Genomic DNA, 23,555 nt, shown 5'->3' with positions numbered 1-23,555 from the left:
ATATATCTGCTAATAAACCTTCAGATCAGTGGGGACGAGGAGCCCCCCCCCCCCCCGCATTTCCGAATTGTAACAAAGATCTTGTGACAGAAAAATATATAGGGATAGACCACAGAGATATACATCTCTATGGGATAGACCCGGGGGATAGACAGAGTTTGAGAACACTAAAAATGTCTGACTGACGTCATTTCTTTGCCCACAATGCATCCGTACATGCATCAAGCTAGGCGTTCGCGAGATCGAGACGAGACTCGACGGCAATCAGCTTAACTGTACAGTGTCCATCTGCGCCATGTTATCACGGATGTGATTTGGGGATTTCATGTACGCACCCAAATATCATAGCGCAACTATTGCGCTTGCATTTCATAGAGATTTATATAGCAATTACATCTCGCGTGCGTGCCGTACGCACGAATAAAGCAATACGCTCAGCTGTTTGTTTATTATGACGATTGACTCTAACATTTTATACTTGAAATTACCACACTTCTTTTGGTCAGATTGTTATCAATTCATTCCTGCCATTGGCTTGAATGGTGTCTGATTATTTTATGTACGGAAGGAGGTCTGATTGGATGGATTATTTTATTTCTTAACTTGGTCTCGGAGTCGGACTTTGTCGCTTGCCACCCACGGTCGGTCACGACTCCGTCGAGTCAAGTCTCGGCACCGCTCGCGTTCTGCACTGCCTTTTCTCTGCAATTGCAGAACAGCGCAGGTTGATGTTTTGACTGTAGACTTTTGTAGTGAAGAAGTTGAGGCTGAGTTGCCCTACATTCCCTACAATTACCAGAGATAACAAGACAATGATGAATCTGCCTGCTGAAATCTCACAAATGGAATGACATCTTGGCTGGAATTTCTGGGCAGTTGTCCCGATCCGGTTAAAGATTCCAAATTTCTTCAAACTAAACTAAAATCAAGACTCGACTGTCTCCACTCTCCAGTTTCCCAGGCCACGCCAGTTGGACTTGGAGTTGGCCAACAAGTCAAGTCCCAAGATCAGAATCCCAAGAAGAGGCCAAGTCCAATCAAAACGTGAAGGACAACGCAAGACGACTTCCAGAGGACCAACTGCAGCAACAATACTGGAAGCTGGAAACATTTAATTGAGTTGACTGAGCTGAGTCAGTAAACACACAGTGTTAGCTTACCTTCAAAAGTCAAAATGGGCAGCATAAATAAAAGTGACAGGGTAAGTTGAGTATCAAAGTTGAGTGTTTTGCTTAAAATCAGTCAACTAGATGCTGTTGCTGCTTTATGTCATTCAACAGTTCAATACGACAGCATTTACGGTATGGTTCATGTAAATGAACAAAAGTTACTACCGGTACATGTGGTAGAAGTGAAACTTTAAGGTTAATGGATGTTGTAATTACACAGGGGCTCGGGCAAGTTTCCCCTTCAAATGCTCAAAACAGCCCTGAAATGCAAATGCAAGTCCTGGAAAATCCCATTGCAATGTTTAATAAAGGGATACTCTTGGCTAAAAAACATTTAAATGAAATAAATAAATAGAATAAAATTCATAGAGGAAAATGCTGAATCAAAATTTCATCAAAATCTGATAACAAATATAGATCTAATCCATATTGTATATTGAAATAAACATTTGTCGACAAAATTGTGATCCGATCGTTGCGTTATCGGTTCATGCCCAATAGGACAACTTTGCATGAATGGCAGCTAATTTTTTTTTTGCAGGGCTGAGTTGACTTTGACCTTCTCCATTCCAGTTTCCAAAGCATGAAAACTGCTAGACAGGAATAACCGTCGTTTCTGGGGATTTATTCAACAATTTCTGACATTTTACTACAATCCCCATTTACCGACGGCAATGTGTCAGTACGAGCCTTCATGTGTAATCTGGTCCGACAATTCGGCGGACGGGTTTTGTCCAGATTTCTTACTTCTTTTAGATTCTAAATGACATTATATTATCTTGGACGAAGGTCCACTATTTTCGTTAGACTCTAATCTTTCTATTGATATCATATACATTTTATAATATTTTGAAAATATACGTTACCGATGAGTTATTCCCCGGGTTATTCCTTATTTTTTGACTTTCTGCCGGAGAGGAAAATATGGCAGCCGTCAACGAGTTGTGCTTTTATCAAGGCTTTCCGATTAAATTTTCGATATCTTGGCCAATCAATGCGAGCGACAAGTTCCGAACGCACGCACATCAATATGTCCAAGCGCAGCGCAAAGCAGCGGCACAAATCGCGAGAGCGACTGGTAAATACGTCTGTAATGATGATGACGTCATCCAAGATGGCAACTTACCTTGACCAACGAAAGGATTGAAGATGACGATGTTTCGATCATCATTTCAAAAGAATTAGCGGTAACTGAGGTCTAAGGTACGATATTTCTGAATTTTAAACATTTTTTCGTAAATATGGATGTGATTTCTTTTTCATAATATGACATTTTATGTACAAAAAACGATCGGAAAATCGGGTTCCCGCTGTTCGATCTAACGTTACTGCTAAAATACGTTGTCTGTACGAACGGGACTCCAAGCTTTTCAGTCTATGTATTGGTGAGTGAGCCAACGCAGTTCAGTGGAACAACAAAAAAAAAACAGAGACTGAAGCTTTTGGTCTAGAAAACTGCATGCCACTTTTCCCAATCAAGTACACAGAGCTCAGATTCGATTTGGAGGGATTTTACATGTAGACTGGAAATCACTTTACAGTGACTAATGATTTGATCATTGGAGCTACATGTACATGTAACCTATGCTTTTACATGTAGATGCGATCTCCGTCACTGATTGAATGAAATGTAGAATGGTCAGATTGCTGATGTTCATCAATCTTATAAACATTCAATACATGTATGACCATATTTATCAAAATTACATGTACAAAAATCTTGACCTAAGAATGGCAGGGAAAACTTGCTGATATTTGTGTCACTTGCGTGATTATCTTATTTCAGCAATGGGAACCCCTTTTAGACTTTGCCTGTCAGAAAATTGTCTTTCCTGTATGCCGGGCATGCAAATGTGAATCTTGGAATCTCCCCTTGTAAATGGTAATAGCTGGATTTTATATACAGTGTGTATATGTATAAAAAAAGTTTACACTTTCAAAAAGCCCTGGGAATTCAATGATATTCAACTTGTGGGTAATTTTTTTCACATATAATCTTAGGTTTGGGTCTCATCTATCCAATGAAAGTAAAAGTTTTGACAGAATGTTTTTACTTGAGTGAGCACTGTCCATTTTTGTAAAGCTCGCAGAAATCTGTTTGCACAGAAATGCTTGTTTTCACGCTGTGTCAAGGGGAAAGGGCGAAATTAAACTTACCCTGTGAAACATTTCCCTTGCACTTTTATTCAATTGAAATAAAAGCATTTTGTAACAATTTTGCCACCGAAATTGAAATTTCAACATTTAGTAAGCACAACCTTTACCCTATTGTGCCAGCTGGATCTGAGGACATAACTGAACCTGAACAAAAGTTTATATCAGACATCTCCAGCATTTTTTTTACTGAGTTTTTATCATCTAAAGTGGGTTTACATTTCATTTTTCATTCAATACTTGTTTCTCCATACTTTTCCCCAAGCTTGACAATGATGAACAAAATTAAAATCAAGCCTAAGCGGCAGCCATTTCATGTAAATCACAGCTCAGTGCAAAGCAAATATCGTCTCGATGGCCTTGGTGTGTGGGGGAGCGGGATGGGGTGCAATGCACTCTTCGAAGAGTTTTGGGCAAGGAAACAAGTTGGCTTGTAACCGATTTTGCAATCGGCAACCGATTCCATTCGATTTCACAACAATCGGCGATCACCTGCCGATCTTCGATCATGCCCCTTGAAGGAAAAATCGAATATAAAAATCGGCATAGATCTAGTTACAGTGCAGTCAGAACATATTTCAAGATTGTTCTATTTAGAGGTTTTTAACAATCGAATAGTTCGAACAATGAGATTCCTGGAATGTCAGAAAAGACTCGTAATAAGTTGACCTACTTATGACCTACCGGTAGCTGCGCTGACTTGTATGGTGGGAGTGGAACTTGAGATGAATGTATTGTATAATACAAACAAGGAACATGTACTTGCACTGGGATTGTCATTTATCCCGCCCATGAGTGCACACAAAGGCCAATAGCAGTGGAGTTTGAGAGCTGTGTGTGACCGCATGGGTGCATGAATATTACATGCATGATGTATGCTATTATAAATCCCGCCCATGAGTGCACACAAGGGCCAATAGCAATGGAGTTTGAGAGCTGTGTGTGACTGCTTGGGTGTATGACTGCATGAATGTGTTGTACGCATTATGTATGCTAGTGCTGATAAATCCCGCCCATGAGTGTATACAATGGACGAATAGCAAGGGAGTTTGAGAGCTGTGTGTGACCGCATGGGTGCATGAATATTACATGCATTATGTATGCTAGTGCGTATGTTGATAAATCCCGCCCGTGAGTGCACACAATGGCCAATAGCAATGGAGTTTGAGAGCTGTGTGTGATTGCATGGGTGTATGACTGCATGAATGTGCTGTACGCATTATGTATGCTAGAGCTGATAAATCCCGCCCATGAGTGTATACAATGGACAAATAGCAAGGGAGTTTGAGAGCTGTGTGTGACCACGTGGGTGCATGAATGTGTTGTACGTATTATGTATGCTAGTGCTTTCGCTGATAAATCCCACCCATGAGTGTATACAAAGGACGAATAGCAAGGGAGTTTGAGAAAAGTGTATGATTGAATGCTGTGTTGTATATATGCTAATAGGTCCATGATGCTAGTGATGCCCTGCTTAAATCCCGCCCATAAGTGCACACAGGACCAAGGGACGAATAATTACAAGGGAATTTGAGAGCTGTGTGTGTGTGCATTGATGAGTTGCGTGTTGTACGTATTATGTAAGCCATACTTGCCCTGATATTATCATTAATCCAGCTAGTGAGCTAATTCAAAGAATAGCACTGTCAATCAAACCCACCATGTTCACATGCCAAAAGGTAAAGTAAAGAATTTTGCGCTAGCCCGTTCATGTCTGGGCGGTACCAGTTTTTGGCTCTGCCCCAAAACTATCTTGAATTGTGTGCTTGCGCGCATTTGGTAATTCCCTGATATTGTTGAGAGGGTGGGTATACACAAAGAGCGATACTGAGGCGTGACTTAACTTTTCGAGGACTGATTCGGAGAAATGATATACAAGTAAGCTATTTTCACAAAATTGGTGTACTTTGGAATGGTTTTTGGGCGTGGCTGTAATCACATATTATAATGAGCGAACTGAGCTGAGCTCAGCTTAAAAATACTTTAAAAAGACGTGCCGATCGTTCATTGACCCGTGATCTATGAGAATTATTTTCCTTTGCAACTCTGCTCGGAAGATGCGTCATTCGGTTATCTTTCTAATAACAATCAGTCATTTTGTTGTAAAGCAGTAACACCTCAAAACCCTTTTAAAACATGTTCCAAACGCTCGCGCATGTCGGCGACTTCCATTCCTAAACATTCGTCTTTGTGACTTTGTCAAGAAGATGCGCGCGACCGAGAACAAAAGTTTTATGTATTCCTTTATTTTTAAACATCGCCGATTCGATTTTCGATTCGATTTCGATTTTAGAAGCTTAACTGCCGATCCGATTTTCGATCTGATTTTTGATCCGATTTACAACATTAGCAACAAGTATAAAAAGGTAAACGATATCTTCAAATCAATTTCACTAGCGAAATTCCACATTTTCTTCATGATCAAGGTCTACTTTTATGTGCATATAACTAATGCTGTAACCGATTTTTATTCCAATTCCCGATCCGATCCGATCTTCCCCTTTTTTCTACATTTTTCCGAACTCCGATTTTCGACCAGTGGGGAAAAAATCGGATCGGAAAAACCAAAACATAACAAGACAAAAAAAACACGTGGCGACATGTTTGCCGTCAAAATGCGCTGGTGATTTGTTTAGATCTCAGACAAAAGCGGTGGAAGGAAAAGAAGATAAAGGGGAAGAAAATTACGATTTGTTTTTATCTGTGATATTAGCGGAAAGGCAGGTAGAGAAGAAGATTATGATTTGTTTTGATCTCCGACATAATCGGGGAAGAACAAAACGATAATGATAATTGGTGATAATTTGTTTTGATCTCCGACAAAAATGGAGGAAGAAAAACAACGAAAAGACGATATGTTTTGATCTTAAGCGGAGGCAAATAAGATTTCGTTGAACACGCTGACATGCGAGGTAATATTTACGACTATCTGACTATACGTCCTCTAAGAGTTTACGATTACCTCCGCTATCACTACGATGTTGTAGAGAAGGTAAATATCATGGTGAACAACTCTGGATAATAATGCGTCTTTTTCGGGAGGTCATGCGACCTTTATGAGATTACGATTACCTCACGATGTTGTAGAGAAGGTGAATATCATGGTTAACCAATCTGGATAATAATGCGTCTTTTTCGGGAGGTCATGCGACCTTTAAGAGTTTACGATTACCTCCGCCATCACTACGATGTTGTAGAGAAGGTGAATATCACGGTAAACAACTCTTGATAATAATGCGTCTTTTTCGGGAGGTCATGCGACCTTTATGAGATTACGATTACCTCCGCCATCACTACGATGTTGTAGAGAAGGTGAATATCATGGTAAACAACTCTAGATAATAATGCGTCTTTTTTGGGAGGTCATGCGACCTTTATGAGATTACGATTACCTCCGCCATCACTACGATGTTGTAGAGAAGGTGAATATCATGTTAAACAACTCTGGATAATAATGCGTTTACCGTGATATTCACCTTCTCTACAACATCGTAGTGATGGCGGAGGTAATCGTAAACTCTTAAAGGTCGCATGACCTCCCAAAAAAGACGCATTATTATCTAGAGTTGTTTACCATGATATTCACCTTCTCTACAACATCGTAGTGATGGCGGAGGTAATCGTAATCTCATAAAGGTCGCATGACCTCCCAAAAAAGACGCATTATTATCAAGAGTTGTTTACCGTGATATTCACCTTCTCTACAACATCGTAGTGATGGCGGAGGTAATCGTAAACTCATAAAGGTCGCATGACCTCCCGAAAAAGACGCATTATTATCAAGAGTTGTTTACCGTGATATTCACCTTCTCTACAACATCGTAGTGATGGCGGAGGTAATCGTAAACTCTTAAAGGTCGCATGACCTCCCAAAAAAGACGCATTATTATCCAGAGTTGTTTACCATGATATTCACCTTCTCTACAACGTCCTAGTGATGGCGGAGGTAATCGTTAACTCTTAAAGGTCGCATGACCTCCCAAAAAAGACGCATTATTATCTAGAGTTGTTTACCATGATATTCACCTTCTCTACAACATCGTAGTGATGGCGGAGGTAATCGTAATCTCATAAAGGTCGCATGACCTCCCAAAAAAGACGCATTATTATCCAGAGTTGTTTACCATGATATTCACCTTCTCTACAACATCGTAGTGATGGCGGAGGTAATCGTAATCTCAAAAAGGTCGCATGACCTCCCGAAAAAGACGCATTATTATCAAAGAGTTGTTTACCGTGATATTCACCTTCTCTTCAACATCGAATATGTTGAAGAGAAGGTGAATATCACGGTAAACAACTCTTTGATAATAATGCGTCTTTTTCGGGAGGTCATGCGACCTTTAAGAGTTTACGATTACCTCCGCCATCACTACGATGTTGTAGAGAAGGTGAATATCACGGTAAACAACTCTTGATAATAATGCGTCTTTTTCGGGAGGTCCTGCGACCTTTATGAGATTACGATTACCTCTGCCATCACTATGATGTTGTAGAGAAGGTGAATATCATGGTAAACAACTCTGGATAATAATGCTTCTTTTTCGGGAGGTCATGCGACCTTTAAGAGTTTACGATTACCTCCGCCATCACCACGATGTTGTAGTGAAGAGGCCTATCGTTGATCGGCGGTAGTGTCGCGCGCTGGAACGTCATTATCTTATTTTCCTTCCTCCGATTATGTCGGAGATCAAAACAACTCATCTTCTTCCTCCGCTTTTGTCGGAGATCAAAACAAATTCTGCCATCAGTGTATATGTAGCGTGCCGCATTTGTCCACGCGCCGGCCACATACAAATTTTAATGTATTTTTTTGTTTTTGAATATCTTCCGATCCGATATCCGAACCGATTCCGATTTTAGGAGCAAAACTTCCGAACCGAACTCCGATCCCGTAATTGCTCTAACTTACAACATTACATATAACTATTTCAAAGTTCTGCCCAAATCATTTTTCACTACAATTTCAAAAGTAAGTGGTGCTCACTCAAGCGGAAATATTTTTCAACATTTATATCGTCATTTGCTTAAATGGATCTGTACCAGTGGAAAAATCTTCAGGATATTTCAAATGTATAATTTTACAGGATTTTTTTCAAAGTGTAAACTTTTTTTTTGATATGCACTGTATAGTGCTTTTTGCCTAAGGATACAAAGTTCTACATTAGCTACAAGTACATTATTATTACCCCCGCTTTAGCTCAAGCTACCATTACCGGCGCAATAGGTGGTGCTACACCATCCCGAGTTTGCTCAATCTCAAGATTTTAGCCTGATCGGTTCTCCTCGCGATTAATCTTGAGTTTCATGAAACCCCGTCTCCACTATCGCAAGAAGAGCAATTCCTGCTCGAGCGAGGCATCGATGCATTATGGTGTGACGCTGTGAATAAATAATACGAATAACACCTACGAATTAGTGTGATAATTCGTGAAATGCGTGCTATTTTGCAAACAATCCCAAGTTGACTTGGGATTGCAATCTCAAGATTAATCCTACGAACTACATGTAGCGCGATAATTGTGTCTCCATTACAAATAATCTCAAGATTGTTCAGATCGGGATATACATGTAATTTGGCGGATCAGAAATAGCATGCTAATTTGAAAACTCGGGATGGTGCAGACGGCCCTAATGAGTGTATGCAAAGAATTAATCCTGCCAGGTACCCATTCACCTCATGTGGGTCAAGTGCAGCAAAGTCTGGATAAATTTCTTGCTTAAAGACAAGTCCACCCCAACAAAAACTTGATTTGAATAAAAAGAGAAAAATTCAACAAGCACAACACTGAAAATTTCATCAAAATCGGATGTAAAATAAGAAAGTTATGGCATTTTAAAATTTCGCTTATTTTCAACAAAATAGTTATATGAACGAGCCAGTTACATCCAAATGAGAGAGTTGATGACATCACTCACTCACTATTTCTTTTGTATTTTATTATATGAAATATGAAATATTTTGATTTTCTCGTCATTGTCATGTAAAATGAAGTTTCATTCTTCCCTAAACATGTGGAATTCCATTATTTTAACATTTTGTGCTTCAGGCAAGGATGTCCTAATCATCAAATTCGTAAAAATTGAAATATTGTATAATTCAAACAATAAAAAACAAAAGAAATAGTGAGTGAGTGACATCATCGACTCTCTCATTTGGATGTAACTGGCTCGTTCATATAACTATTTTGTTGAAAATAAGCGAAAATTTGAAATGTCATAACTTTCTTATTTTACATCCGATTTTGATGAAATTTTCAGCATTGTGCTTGTCTGATTTTTCTCTATTGATTCAAATCAAGATTTTCCTCAGGTAGACTTGACCTTTAAAGAAAGACATGCAGTGACTGGATTCAAACCCATGACCCTCTGTTTTGAGTTTACTTGAATTGTTTGAAAGGCAAGAGTCAGAACCACTAGACCATGACATACCCACACATGGTAGGCCCTATGTGTACCTGGAAAAGAGAACAAAAAATAGTCTTATAATGCTGTGTGTGTGTGATGAATAACTGCAAGTCCTTTTCCTTCTACCATTTTCTTTTTCATGTAAAATGACCCCAATTGGTTTGCAGAAAAGGAAGTTTAAAAAAAAACACAACAAATACATGTACTTCATACACTTCTGCATACAGGGAACACCATGACAAAATGTATTGTCTTAATATACTGTGTATTTTAGAATAGGTTTGACATAGGAGCCTGACCATGAGCTATTCTCAGATCTGATTGTTTCATTTGTTTGTCTTCTTTGACGCCACTGATGTCTCAGAGAGCACACTGTGAGATAGACGTATGGGTGTTTTCATGTGAGAGAGTTACACTGCAATTCTCTGGTACAGGTATGAAAGGTTTTCAACATACTGTGCAGGTTTTAAAATTTTTTTTTTTGCAGTTTTACACAAGCATGTTTGATTGTTATGGGGTTCTGAAAGCCCTTTTGAATGTCGGGAATTGCACAATTTGGGCAATTTGCAACATGCTTTTAAAACCAGTTCTACAAAGAAAGGGAGATAAATAACATATTTTACCTGTTTCGATCATCCACAACAATTTCTATTTTCTGAGAATATGCAAAGGCCAGTAGGGCAATTCCAAGCAAAAGTGGACATTTTCCAAAAATTTATATTGGCTCTATTTCAAATCTGGGTCAAATATTTCTATCAAAACTCGTGTGGAATTTCATAAATACAAAAGGGGAACATAATTAGCCACAATTTTTTTTCTTGCGCATCTCCTTATAAGAGAATCCGAACCATACAAGAAATTCTATACATGGGACTACATATATTGTTTTTACTTGATTTCAATTTAACAGAAAACCATTGCTTGTTTTGTAAAATTTTCTTTTGGATTATCTGAAGGACATCATTTTACATCATATCAAACAAAAATTTTAAAATATAAGTTCATTTTATGCTGCCCGTGAGTGGATATTTTTCGTGCTCCGTAACGGGGTATGGGTTTACGTTTTAAGTCGTAATTAATGAAATAATACACCAATTTTTTAATGTAATGCAGCATATTAAAGCTAGAACAAGATGCAATCCAATCAATAAATCAAAATTATGATAGCAATTCAAATTTCACAGAGTTTGAGCATTATGTTTTCTCAAATATGCATGTCCATTTTGCGTCACTCTGTAACCATGATTACGAATATTTATATCTCATTAATTCAGTGGATCAAAATAATGAATTTTATTACTTTGAAAAGTGGGTTTCAGCAACTACTGTCGGGTACCATTTCTTCGCAAATAATTATTTAAATATGGGTGATATGATCTTTGTTTGAATGCAAAAAATTTGCTTCTGAATGTCACTCCGTAACCGTGGAACTGCCCAGTACAGTTGCTCAGCGGAAACTAACAAGGTTGGTTTCTGACTTTCATATTCATGAGTTGAAAATGCATACATTTTGAAACATGGAGAAACTAAATAAACACAGAATACAGTACAAATGTGTGAGAAATTGTGAGATTATATAACAGTGAATTTGTATAATTTGTGAATAATTCCAGGTCCTCCACCCTTCCCCTCAAAAAACTTTTAGTCAATTATTAAATTTTAGTCAATTCTAATTTAGAAATTTACATGAATTATTGAAATAAAATGCATTGTATTTTTTATTACAAAATGAGAGATATAATTGTAAACCATACTGTATAACTGTTAAAAAAAAAGAAAAAAAAGACTGGATGTTATGCTTTCAACCATGTACATGTCATGTCTATCTACATGTATGTAGCTGTTTATGCCAGATTGCCAGTATTGCGCAAACCCAGGTGCAGTAATGATTTTTTTTTATAAAGATGAATAAACTGATTTGAGAAGAAAGTTGATCATTTGGATTGACTATATGCCCAAGTGAGTTGAGATAAGTACATACATGTACATGTATTGTTACCATGCCAACAAGCAATTTTCTCTGTCTCTAAATACTCATCTTCCATGTCCTTAGAAGAAAATCTCTCTTCAAATTATCTTGTTACATGCATGTATAACACTATACAATCTATGTTGTATAAATATGTTGTAACAATAAAGCATGAAGGCCTACAATACAGTAGTCTCATGTGTGTATTGTACTGGATTATGTACACAGCACCCACAGAAGCATGGCCATATTTAGTGGGGAAAAAATGCTACCTCAGATTTTTCAAATTTATACACTATATTTTTTTCAAATTCCACCAAAATGTGAGGAAGATCACTATTTTTTTAATTTCCAAGTATGCCACCCCTCCCCCACAAAACATGATAACCCACCCCCATGTCCCATGAGAACATTTCTGCGGACAATTCTCCAGTGTATATATTTACCTTGTCCTTGGCAAATGAAATATAGACATTTTTTCTCATGCAATTAATATACATTGCACATGTACATGCATTTAATAGTATTGATTGATTATTAAAACCTAGCTATTGTGGTAAACCCCAACAGGTCTGTTTTTTGATGGTGTGAAGTTTTCATTGTATGTACTGTATCAAAACTGCTAATTTGTATTTCCCAGCTCTAAGTAGTGCGAAGTGCAATACCTCATTTGAATAATTAATGATAATAAATTCTTATTATTGTTTATGCAAGGCTCCACATTAACTTTTTTTGGTGGTGGCCCGTTCGGGCCACCAAAACCTTCAAATAATTTTTTTTGGTGGCCCATTAGTAAAGTTTGGTGGCCCGAAAAATATAAAGAAAAACATCAATTAAAAATGAATAAAACAAACTGAAATATTCTGCAGTCACTACCACGTACCACTATTCTTTGTACATCTTGTATGTAAATCGTTCTTGCTGTTATTTTACTTTGCTTATTTTGTGGTAATATATAAATTGTTCTACAATGTATCATTGTGAATATGAAATGATTGAAAGAGAATAAAAGAATTGTGTTGCTCCCAGGTTGTGTGGACTTTTAATCTCCGTATAGACACACACTCATAATGGTAAAGTAAATAAATAGTGCATATAGCAAACTCAGATTGATTTACAAAACAATGATTTTTCCTTCCTTTTTGATCGTAAAACCTAGATTATGCAGGCCCCAAATCCAGTTTATTTTCTCTTTTCAAGCATATTATAGCAGGAGAAAATCACAGAAAATATGCTGCAGAATTAGAACAATGTATAAAAGGGGGAAATGAACAAAAATAATTTTTAGAATAGTATATTGAAAAAAAAGCAAAAAATTGTAAAAATGAATAAGTGAAATAAGACAAAAAAAATGAAGTAAGAAAAAACAAAGAACAGGAAAAAAAATTGAGAAAAAAAAAGAAAATGTAAGAAAAATGAATAAGACAAAATTATCAGAAAAAATGGGGAAAATTATTATTATTCAGTAGAAACATGTTCTTTAATCAGGCATATTCAATGGGAAGGGGTATAAATGGTTTAATCACTGTAAAAAAAATGACAGAAAAAAATAAGAAACCGGCAAGTTATCTGGAAAAAACAGTGAGAATATTCCTTCCCTATATTTGACAAAATGATGGAAAAAATTCACATTTCATATCAATAAAATGCCTTCCCAAAGTATTTACTTCCTTAAGAGTGGTTTAAGAAGTCATTTATAAACAAGAAAGAAAGAAGCTGTCTATTCAAGACAGCTTCGAAAATAAACCAAATATCAACATACATACAAATGCACATGTGGGACTGTGATGTACTCACCTATGTGTATTAATGCATTTGGAAATCGGTCTTTTTGAGTCAAAAGAGAGGTCATAATTCCTCCTTTTAATGCTTGCAAATTATCAGGTTTCAGTAATATGGATTGTAGAAGGGCATTTCATTGGTGTAAAATGTGACTTTGACGTAGATTTTCAAAGTTCTGGGGAAGATTTCTTAGCAGTAACATTTCGCATCGCAGCTCCCTGAGTCTGAATAGTCTGCTAGTGCACAGCCACCTGCAGTGGTTTCATGCATGCAAAGCTCAGCCAGACAGCCGGCACGGCCGGCTGAATAATAGTTACTGTATGCTAGCGGTAGGCCTACATACTGTCATGACTGCAATCTGTGTGTGTGTGTGTGTATTTGTGTGTAGATTAACAAAAAAGGCGCATTACGAATTGACTTGCAATTTGAACTGTAGAAAGTTGATAAACGCATGCAAATACGGGAGAAAAATTGCGCTACTTTGAAAATTATTGGTTGCCCGATTCGGGCCACCAAAACTTAACATTTTTCAATAATGGTTGCCCGAGATGAATTTTTGGTGGCCCCGGGCCACCGGGCCACCGCTAATGTCGAGCCTTGGTTTATGGTTATCATTTACTGTTGATGCGGTACTCTATTGTTCATGTATTTTTGTGTGCTCTATAATGTGCACCAACTCTGCCCCTATAAGAGATTAAATAAAATGCAGGATGCTACATAAGCACTTGCCCAATTGCCCAGGGCAAGTAAAAGTTAGAGTTGGGCAAGTGTTTTGAAGTAAAGACCATAACTACATGTACCTGCCCGGATTGGGCAAGCAAAATTCACACAGTAGAAAGCAAAATTCTCACAGCAGAAGGACCAAAATTAGGGTCGATATGATGTATGATATTGACCCTAATTTTGGTCATGGCAGGCAAGATAAAATCACTTTGGAAAAAGAAATGCAATAACAAGGTAGATCAAAAGAGAGAAAAGGGTCAATGGTTTATAAACTGCAAAGCTTTCTTTTGAAGAGGTAAAAAAAAATTTCAAGGATTTTTTCGGGCAAGTGAAATTTTACTTCGATGTACAGTAAAAGTGATTTTTATCTTTTACACACCCCCACAAATTATAATGATGAAATTATGAAAATTGAGAATAATATAGAACAATGTAATGATAAATATTAAAATACTAATGCTCAGAATGTTTGTAAGACTGCTCAGATGAGGACTCAATTTGACTATTATTCCTCAACGTTCACTGCAACCAGTTAAATATTAAATTCTTATGTTACAAAATTCTTCATTGTAATGTGTATTAGGGATAATGATTTTCCTATATAATTAATTTTTGTTAATATTTTCTCTTGTTTTCCACTTGCAGATAACCCTTAGAATTATACATCCCATGAATGGGAACAACAAAGAATTCAATTTTGTGCCTGAAGACACTGCAGCAGATGTAGCACAGCATGTCTTTGACAACTGGCCACCAGGTAATATTGGGTTTGGTCACTGTTCATAAGGGTCCCTACATGTACATGACCTGTCTCAAACCTTTGTAAGGACTGCTATTCATAAGGACCACTTTCACATGTAGACTAATGGAGCATTGCAAGAAACTTGCGATCAATCGCAAGTCTATTTTCATTCCCAAAATGAAGCACATGCCGTGCAATTAATTGGAAAGTTGCGATTGATTGCTAATCTGCTCCATGAAACAAGGAGTGTAATCTGATTTGCTAAAGTTAAAAGTGATCTATCAACTGTAAAATTGCAACAGAATATTTGCGATTGGTCGCAAATATTTTCTTGCAACACACCCTAAGACACTGTTCTCACTACCTTCCTAAAACTACATGTAATTTCATACTGGAAACTAGTTTAGTGGAAACTAGTTTCATGTGTAATGAGAATGGTCGAAGCGATCGTCCAAACCGATTCATTAAACCACCTCGTGATGTACATACATGTAGTTGTCAAGATTGCTTTGCCTAGTTAAACTGGTTTTAGCATGAGGACACAACCATTCTTCAGCAAGCGATCTTCGTACATCTTGAGTGCGCCACTACACACGACAGGTGTGGAATGCCTACGCTGTGGTTTCGAATTTCGCGCAAAACTTGTCACCCCACTGAGAGCGTTTCCACAGCATTGAGATGGCTTTACATGAAGTGATTTTGAAAACCACTTTCGTGTGATCAAATGTTTACGCTGGTAAAGTGATCTTCCAAAATGGTTTCCTGAACCGGTTTCCAGTAAACTAGTTTTAGAAAGCGTAATGAAAACGGTGTCTAATATTGGTAAGGATCCTTATTCATTCATACTGTAAGGACCACTTTGCATATTACATGTAGGATTTTCATTTGTTACAGACTGATTCTTTTGGACCTTCACCCTGACACAAAGTTTATTGTAAAATTAGCAACAACAAAAATATTGACAAAGGTTTGTGAAAAAGTTATCAGAATTTTAATTATTTAATTTCCAAGAAAATTGAAAATGTTTTTTGATCTTCAGTATATCAATCCACAATCATTTCACGCTTGCTTAAAGGAAAATACAAAAATAAGTCATGATTCATGAACCATGATTAAAAAATGAAATTTATGCATTTTATATTACATAACATATGGGGCAGCTGCTTGTTTATGACGTCACAAATAAAAAATTTTGAAGTTCTATAAATAACTTTCTGAATCTTCAATGAGTTTTCCTCAAACCTTCACCAATATTTTTGATATTTTTTTCTGCTATTTTTCTAACAAACTTTTCATCAGGGTAAACTTCCCGTCAGGGTAAACTTCCCCTTTAAAAGATAAACCTGATAATTAAACATTGATGGGTACAATCAGTGTTAATCCCCTCCCTATAATCAATGATCCCATATTTTACAATTTAAGAGGTATATGATTTCACTTGTTTACAATACTCACATACCGAAATTGATGAAAAAAACAAAAATATTTTTTTAGCTTAGCAAGCAGAGTAAGACAAGATTTTAAAACAATATTCGGTAAAGATATTGGGTATTTTGCAAAGAAAGAGAGAGTCCAGAAATTAATTGGTACTTTTAAAAAATTACAAGAATTCAAGTAGGGATTCCTCTAAGGTTGAAGTGTGAAAGCAGACGATTTACAAAAAACTTTTGAAGTGGGGCAAGATGAATGTACCTAGGAATGCAAAACTTTTCAAGTTTTTTTTTTTTACAGCATGCTATTGCTCAAAACAAGATGTTTTTTTTTAAAAATATACCTCAATTAGGGAGACATGCGAATGCATGAAGCTGTTGGATATTTTGAGACCTGAGCAAGATCTCAAGATATACAGTTACTTGTATTTTCTTGGTACTTGATACACCTGTCCAAGTAACTGCCTGGTATCTCCAATAAGATTTAGACTGCGTTTATGTGATTTCAAACCGGAATCATGATTTAAAACACAAACATGAATCACAATACCACAGAATCAATGTTTAGACGGCCTTCATTCCAATGTTGTTTCTCCTAGGATTGGGCCAATCCAGTGCACATCACTAGTGTGCAGTTTGACAGAGGAAGTATAGGTCAACTTTTACGCACGTGTTTCGGCTCTCGAAAAATCAATCTTTTGCTCCCAGAATTCAGTCTATTACCTCATTTTGTTTACTTCTATTCATTTTGTCGGTTTATCAAAATAGTGTTCGGAAGTGAATTTCAGCGTACATGTAGATCCAATTTAATATTGACACTGTTAACTCAACAATATCTGAGATCATTGTCTGTCCAGTTTTTAATTGTTCATTTTATACTAGAACTTAAATTTGAAGACATGACCAAAAGAATGAAAAGCAGTGGATGATGCAATGACCAACAGAGAACTTGAACATGACAAGAAATGAGATCTGAGCATAGTGCGCGCCTTGAGCTTGGCAAGAGTCAAACCGAAAGTAGCCCGACACAGTGGAGTCATAGAATCACGATTCAAATCACGATTGCGTTTATATGACCTTTTTCGTTCGTGATTCTACAGAAACGTCTTTCCAAGTGCCCTTTTTTCCGTGTTTCATGTTTGTGATATGAAAGACGTTTAATTTCACTTTTGACTTAACGCAATCTGATTCTGCAGAATCATAATTCTACATGTAGGATGAAAAAGTGGCGCATTTAACGCACCCTTAGTACATGTATATTGTATGGCTTTCAACCCAGTAAATAAGATTGCATTGATCGATCTGATAATATAACGTTAGAAAAAATCTTGGGATCAGCAGGATTTGAACCTCACATCTTGCGACTCTACCACTAGGCCATCAAAAGATTTAGTACTCGGTATGGCTTAATCTGATGCCCACATAGGTTCATACATGTACATGTACTGCATTACAGAGTACTGTATGAACAGTATGATCATTGATGAGAATATCAGTGGACATTGGACAATATATTTTTTTATATTATTTTGGTATTGGTATTGCCACATTGTTTCTTCATGTAATGTACTGTGTTAAGACTAAACATTGTTTATTCAAAGATCAAGGTAAGTTTTTTTAGAGCAACGGAAGGCCATTAAACGAACAAGTCCCTTAGAATTGGGTAATATTTGTTTCAAGAAGTGATGAAAATTTACTACATGTACAATGTATGTATAATATATTTTTTTTTGGGGGGGGGGGGGATTTTATTGTTGAACCTAAAAGTGAACATTGACATTGTAAGCTGACAGTCTACAATGTTGTTTCATTTGCCTCAGAAAATACAACACAAGATAACACATGTATGTACATTGTCTAAATCTGATAAAGTTTCATGCAGTGTATACTTGCAATGTCTGATACAGGATTTTTATATCATTTTCATTCATGAAGAATTAATGGATATCTGTCCACAAAAGCAGACATTCATCTTTGAGCGAACATGCCATAATTTTTTACTATCAAAGGAGAACTTTATACTGGTGTGTTTTATACAATTTGATTTTTTTCATTGAAAACTTAAATCATTAATTCAAAATTCAAAATTATCATTTGTACACTAATTTGTATGATCAGTTGAAGTAAATGTGATCAGTACTTAGATTAAAAAAAGACTTGTTTTATTTTACATGCAGTAGAAAAAATGTGTGTAATTTTCTGTTTGATAATACCCTCTGGGTTTTTATTTTTATTTTTTTGTTCATGGGACTCTTGCTATCACACTATTTCACACATAATTTTGCTGAATTATTAACTTTAAATCTCGTTGGGAAAAAGTTACCACATTTTTGTGATTTCACCCAAATAGGTGTAAAGCCTCCTACATTAATAGTTAAAGATATGATTAAATAAAAAAACAATATTGACTCAGAATAATGCCTGTTATAAATCATAAATGCATCTTTTATTTAGTGGTTGAGAAAAAAAGAGTAAAATAATCATCAGAATCTTCAAATTGGCATTGCAATGGATTCTAAAAATAACTTTTTTCACACATATGCAGATTTTTTTTTAATAGCCCAACATAGATTTTTGAATTAAAAATGTAAGAATACGAATGGTGCTACATGTACATGTACTTTGAAGCATAATTATGTTGATCTAATGGGGCAACACATGCATGTACTGTGGTATCAGAGGGTATTTCATGGAGTTACATGTAGGAATGTATATTAAAGTTCATGTATAAATGTAGTCATATGCTCTCCACTCCACGAACACTAGTGTATTTGATATGTACAGTAGTGCCAAATGATGAATTTGTGTAACAGGTTAAATCCTAATGTATCAGTAGATGAATGCCACTTTTTGTCAATATGTGTTTTTAATTACATCTAAATGTCAATCCATATGTACAGTAATCCAAAGGTAAATCCAAATGTTAATCCATATATCATCCAAATGTTAACAATTATTTCTTGAGTCTGTGAGAATGAAATATGTCTTTTTACTCTTCTACAGATTGGGAGAATCACAGAGTGCGGTCAGCCCATATACTACGATTGATATACCAGGGAAGATTTATTCATGGAAATGTATCATTAGGAGGTGAGTACATGTAGTTAGAGACGGAGAAGAAACCAATATTTCCCTTTTCCTGGTAAAATTCTGTATCATTATTAAAGCCAAAAATAGTGCATGCATTTTATAATTGTTTCTACATATAAATGTATTCATAAACTTGCAGGAACAGGAAGTACTGTTAACCGAGAATTATCAATTTTCCTTGTTTATTTACACGTCATAAAGTAAACAAAAACTTGGCTCGGGCTGATTTTAAAATTTTTGACAATTTTCACAATATGCAGTTGTCATACAAATCAATTGAACAGTAAAATCAAATGTGACATCTTGAAAATAAATATGTATTTAGTTTTGCAAAATAGATGGCTTATTTTAGTTTAAGTGAAAAGCATTTTTTATTTCCTTATTTTTACTTCCATTTTGTCTTTTTTCTTCTCAAAGCTTTACAGTTGCCTCTTGGTAAGACGACAGCAATGCATATAATGGCACGAGAAACTCTACCAGAACCCAACTCACAAGGTTTGATATTCTCACTCATTAAATAAAGCAAATTAAAGATACATTTCAAATATGATTCAAGATCCTGAAAATCAAGGAAATTTCTTCTGAAAGTAGGGTTGTGTTTAAGTGAAGGGTTTGTTTTGGGACATAACAATAGTATTTTATGTTTGATTTCTTATCAGGAGGGTGTTTCATAAAGCTGTTTGTAAGTTAAGAGCAACTTTAAGAACGACTGGTGATCCTTTCTTGTGGTAAATAGTATACACCAAAACTCATTGGCGATGGTTTAGCGCGTAAGAAAGGATCACCAGTCGTTCTTAAAGTCGCTCTTAACTTACAAACAGCTTTATGAAACACCCACCAGGTACTTAAACCATATCTACTTGAAACTTGTTACTGTTGATGAATGTCAATGGTTTTGGTGTGTACAATTGAAGCATTTAGGCACTGCATTTGCAAAATAGAGTGAAATGAGGTGAAAAGTGCTGTTACAGTAGTATTTACTTCTATCCTTTTAAAAATGCTGTCACTGCTCAGCCATTTTAAAAGGAGTGATTATCCCAATTTCCAACATTAAATATTCTTATAGCATGTACATGTTATCTGACAATTCTTGGCATCCCAAAATGTACAATACATTTTACCCTTATAATAAAAACTAAACGTCAGTCTATTATATTGTACAAAGGATAAAAAAATACTGAACATGCAATATTGGGTTCAGGAGACAGAATCTAAGAGTGTGTACATTATACCATTGTATTAAAGATGTAATGCTCAAATCATGAGCATTTACATTTGTTAGTTATAAACCACATATATGAGTTAAATACAGTATAATGAAAATTGGTTCTTGTCAATGGGCAAGCAAATCACATTTTAGCAAGATAATAATGTGCTTATTTAATAGACAAGTATGCATTGCACATTGTTTTTAATAGAGACATACACTAAACCACACTTCTACCCCTTTGCTAATTAATTGAATACGCTTTTTGCGGTATATCCAAAAAGCAATCATGTACCTTGTTTTCTTTGTGCTACAAAAAACCTTTTAGAAATTGTACTAATCATGCTGTAGGCTGCTTGATCAGGGCCATTTTGTCAGATACAGTACATGTACATTTTAGATTTTTTTTTAAATGTAGAAAACTTGAGAATGAACAGTATGCATGATGTTTTGTTGAATATAAATTTTAAGATCGATCTTCGTCCAGCTTTAATCTTTGGTTGTTTTTGATGATAATGAAAAGAACTTGAGTTAAGATCAGGGTGATCTTTTCATAAAGTGGACTACTATGGTATTCCGAACCCCCGTCGAAACAGCTTTGACATTTCATTGGTTTACTAGGTGACCGGTAATATGACCAGGGGCATGACTCATGTATATTCATTAGGAAGACGTTCTTCATGAATATATAATTCAGCTCAGATGTGAAGAGGCCCTGGCTCGCGCCAGGTCTAATTCGCTTTGCGAATTAGGAAATCCCTTGCTCCGCTCGGGAAGCAGCCGCCAGGGCCTTGACAAGAGGCTATGGCAGCGGCAGCGTCAACAGCAAATCTTAAACAAAGGTTAAGTTTTTTTAAATGACACCATAACTTGTCTTGTGGACCTAGTTTATGAAACTTGGACATTAAGTAATCAAGTATCAATGAATATCCTGTGTGAGTTTCAGGTCACATGACCAAGATCAAAGGTCATTTACATGTAGGGTCAATGAATTTTGGTCATGTTGGGGGGTATTTGTTGAATTGGTATAATAACTTAGAAAGTTTATGGATCTAGTTCATGAAACATAGACATAAGGGTAATAAGTATAAATGATTGTTTTGCACACATCTTAGTTCACTCGATCATGGTCAAAGGTCATTTTTGGTCAATGGACATAGTATTTTATTATCATATCAATGTTTTCTTTTGTGAATAATTATTCAATAGCTATTTTCAAAGTCAGCACTGTTGCTATATCGAATCATGTGATGCAGGCGAGCTGCCAGAGGCATTCCACTTATTTTTTAAATATTTTTTTATAGAAATGTTGACATCTAGTGGAATTTGGACAGTTTGGTACTTGTAAAGTTTTTAAAGGGGAAGTTCACCTTGAAAATAAGTTGGTCCTAATAAAAGCAGAAATATAAGAGAAAAGTATTGGTGAAGGTTTGATGAAAATCTGACGAAGAATAACAGTTATTAATTTTTATAGTTTCCATTTTATGACATTACAGTTGAACAGCTTCTCCATACATTTTCAACAAACAAACACAGTAAAAGAATGACAGGTATTTTATTTGTGGGTGGTAATCCTCAGACATATCATTTCATATACCCTTCTGTAAGAAAAATATTTTTATTCATAGTGGGAGCTGCTCGCATATATGACATCACAAACTTTGCCTGAAATATTCAGCCACATAGGTATGTAACTTCTATATGGACCATTACCGGGGTATTCTTATTCTAGTCTGAATAAGATTTGATTGCCAGACTGTGTAAAAGGTTGACATCATAAACTCAATCATTTCAGATATTGTTACATAAAATACTGACGTGACATCTACCATTAGGTTACATGTGTTTATTTGCATAATCCTGTGAGTGCAGAACAACACCTACCAGTAGGCCTACTTCCTTTAAAATTTGAATAACACTGGATACAGGGGGCACTCTCCACCTGACCTGCTACCCACCCATGTCCAATTACCCCAGAAATGCATCCTAGATGGTGTTATCTACATGATCTGAATAAATCTACTCAAATAAATGTATCTCTTTATTTTCATCCTTTACAGGACAGAGAAACCGAGGAAAAACAGAGGAGAGTAATTGTTGTGTGATTCTCTGAAAGAAACTACTTGGAAAAAAACGTGATAACGTTCACAAACTGAACTTTCTATGAAGATCCTGATACCATCCATTTATTGTTGGACCTCGTTCTAACTCATTCTCAGAGTCGATTTTGAAACGTTGAACAATCATTCCTACATGCCCAAACAAGAAGCATCATCAGTGTATCATCTCAACATGGAATCTTGTGCATGCTTCGTTCGCATAGTTTATATATTTTTTGATTTGTATGCAAGGGCTGTTGGCCCTCAGGAAATGGTCACAAGTCGTATTCAGACATTGATTCGGTAGACAGACATGCCTGCGTTTCTAGTGCTATGTGAAACCTTATGTGTGTGTTGATTAAATGATTCAATGATACTGTCCATTCGGAGACAGAATAACCAGTATCTGTATACCACATGAAAATTCCTTCCGGTTGTGAGTAAATTTTATGGGGTGTTTTTTGTGTGTGTAAATTTCCCAATAAAATAATAACATTTTTGTAATGTGTACCGGTACACTAACCCTACTATAAGAAAGAAAAACATTAATGGGAGTTTTGCATGTCTAGATTAGATTACTTCAATTTATTGTAGCTTATAAGTATAACTATATTAATTTAAAAAAATTAAAAGTATAAATGTGTTAAGGGAGACTAATTTTATATCTCTTTGCTTGTAATACCATCTATATAGGTAATTGGCTCTCGATGAAAATACATGTACAATTGTACATACATGTACAGTTGTGCTCAGAAGTAAGTGAACCCCATCACAAAATGCAC

The 23,555-nt window shown here is 36.0% G+C and overlaps 1 protein-coding gene across 1 annotated transcript; it reads left to right on the top strand.

Annotated features, from left to right (window-relative positions):
* Positions 1-395: 395 nt before the first annotated feature.
* On the top strand, positions 396-23,278 carry LOC121411169 (ubiquitin-like protein 3). The gene is made up of 5 exons (XM_041603730.1): positions 396-1,201; positions 14,851-14,962; positions 19,381-19,467; positions 19,885-19,962; positions 22,735-23,278. Exons 1-5 carry the CDS (start codon positions 1,175-1,177, stop codon positions 22,785-22,787), a joined length of 357 nt encoding a protein of 118 aa, XP_041459664.1. The 5' UTR covers positions 396-1,174; the 3' UTR covers positions 22,788-23,278.
* The last annotated feature ends 277 nt before the right edge of the window (positions 23,279-23,555 follow it).

Source organism: Lytechinus variegatus, chromosome 1 (assembly GCF_018143015.1).
Source record: "Lytechinus variegatus isolate NC3 chromosome 1, Lvar_3.0, whole genome shotgun sequence".
NCBI lineage: Eukaryota > Metazoa > Echinodermata > Echinoidea > Temnopleuroida > Toxopneustidae > Lytechinus > Lytechinus variegatus.
The sequence above is the reverse complement of the archived record's forward strand: the minus strand, read 5'-3'. Positions and strand labels throughout refer to the sequence as shown.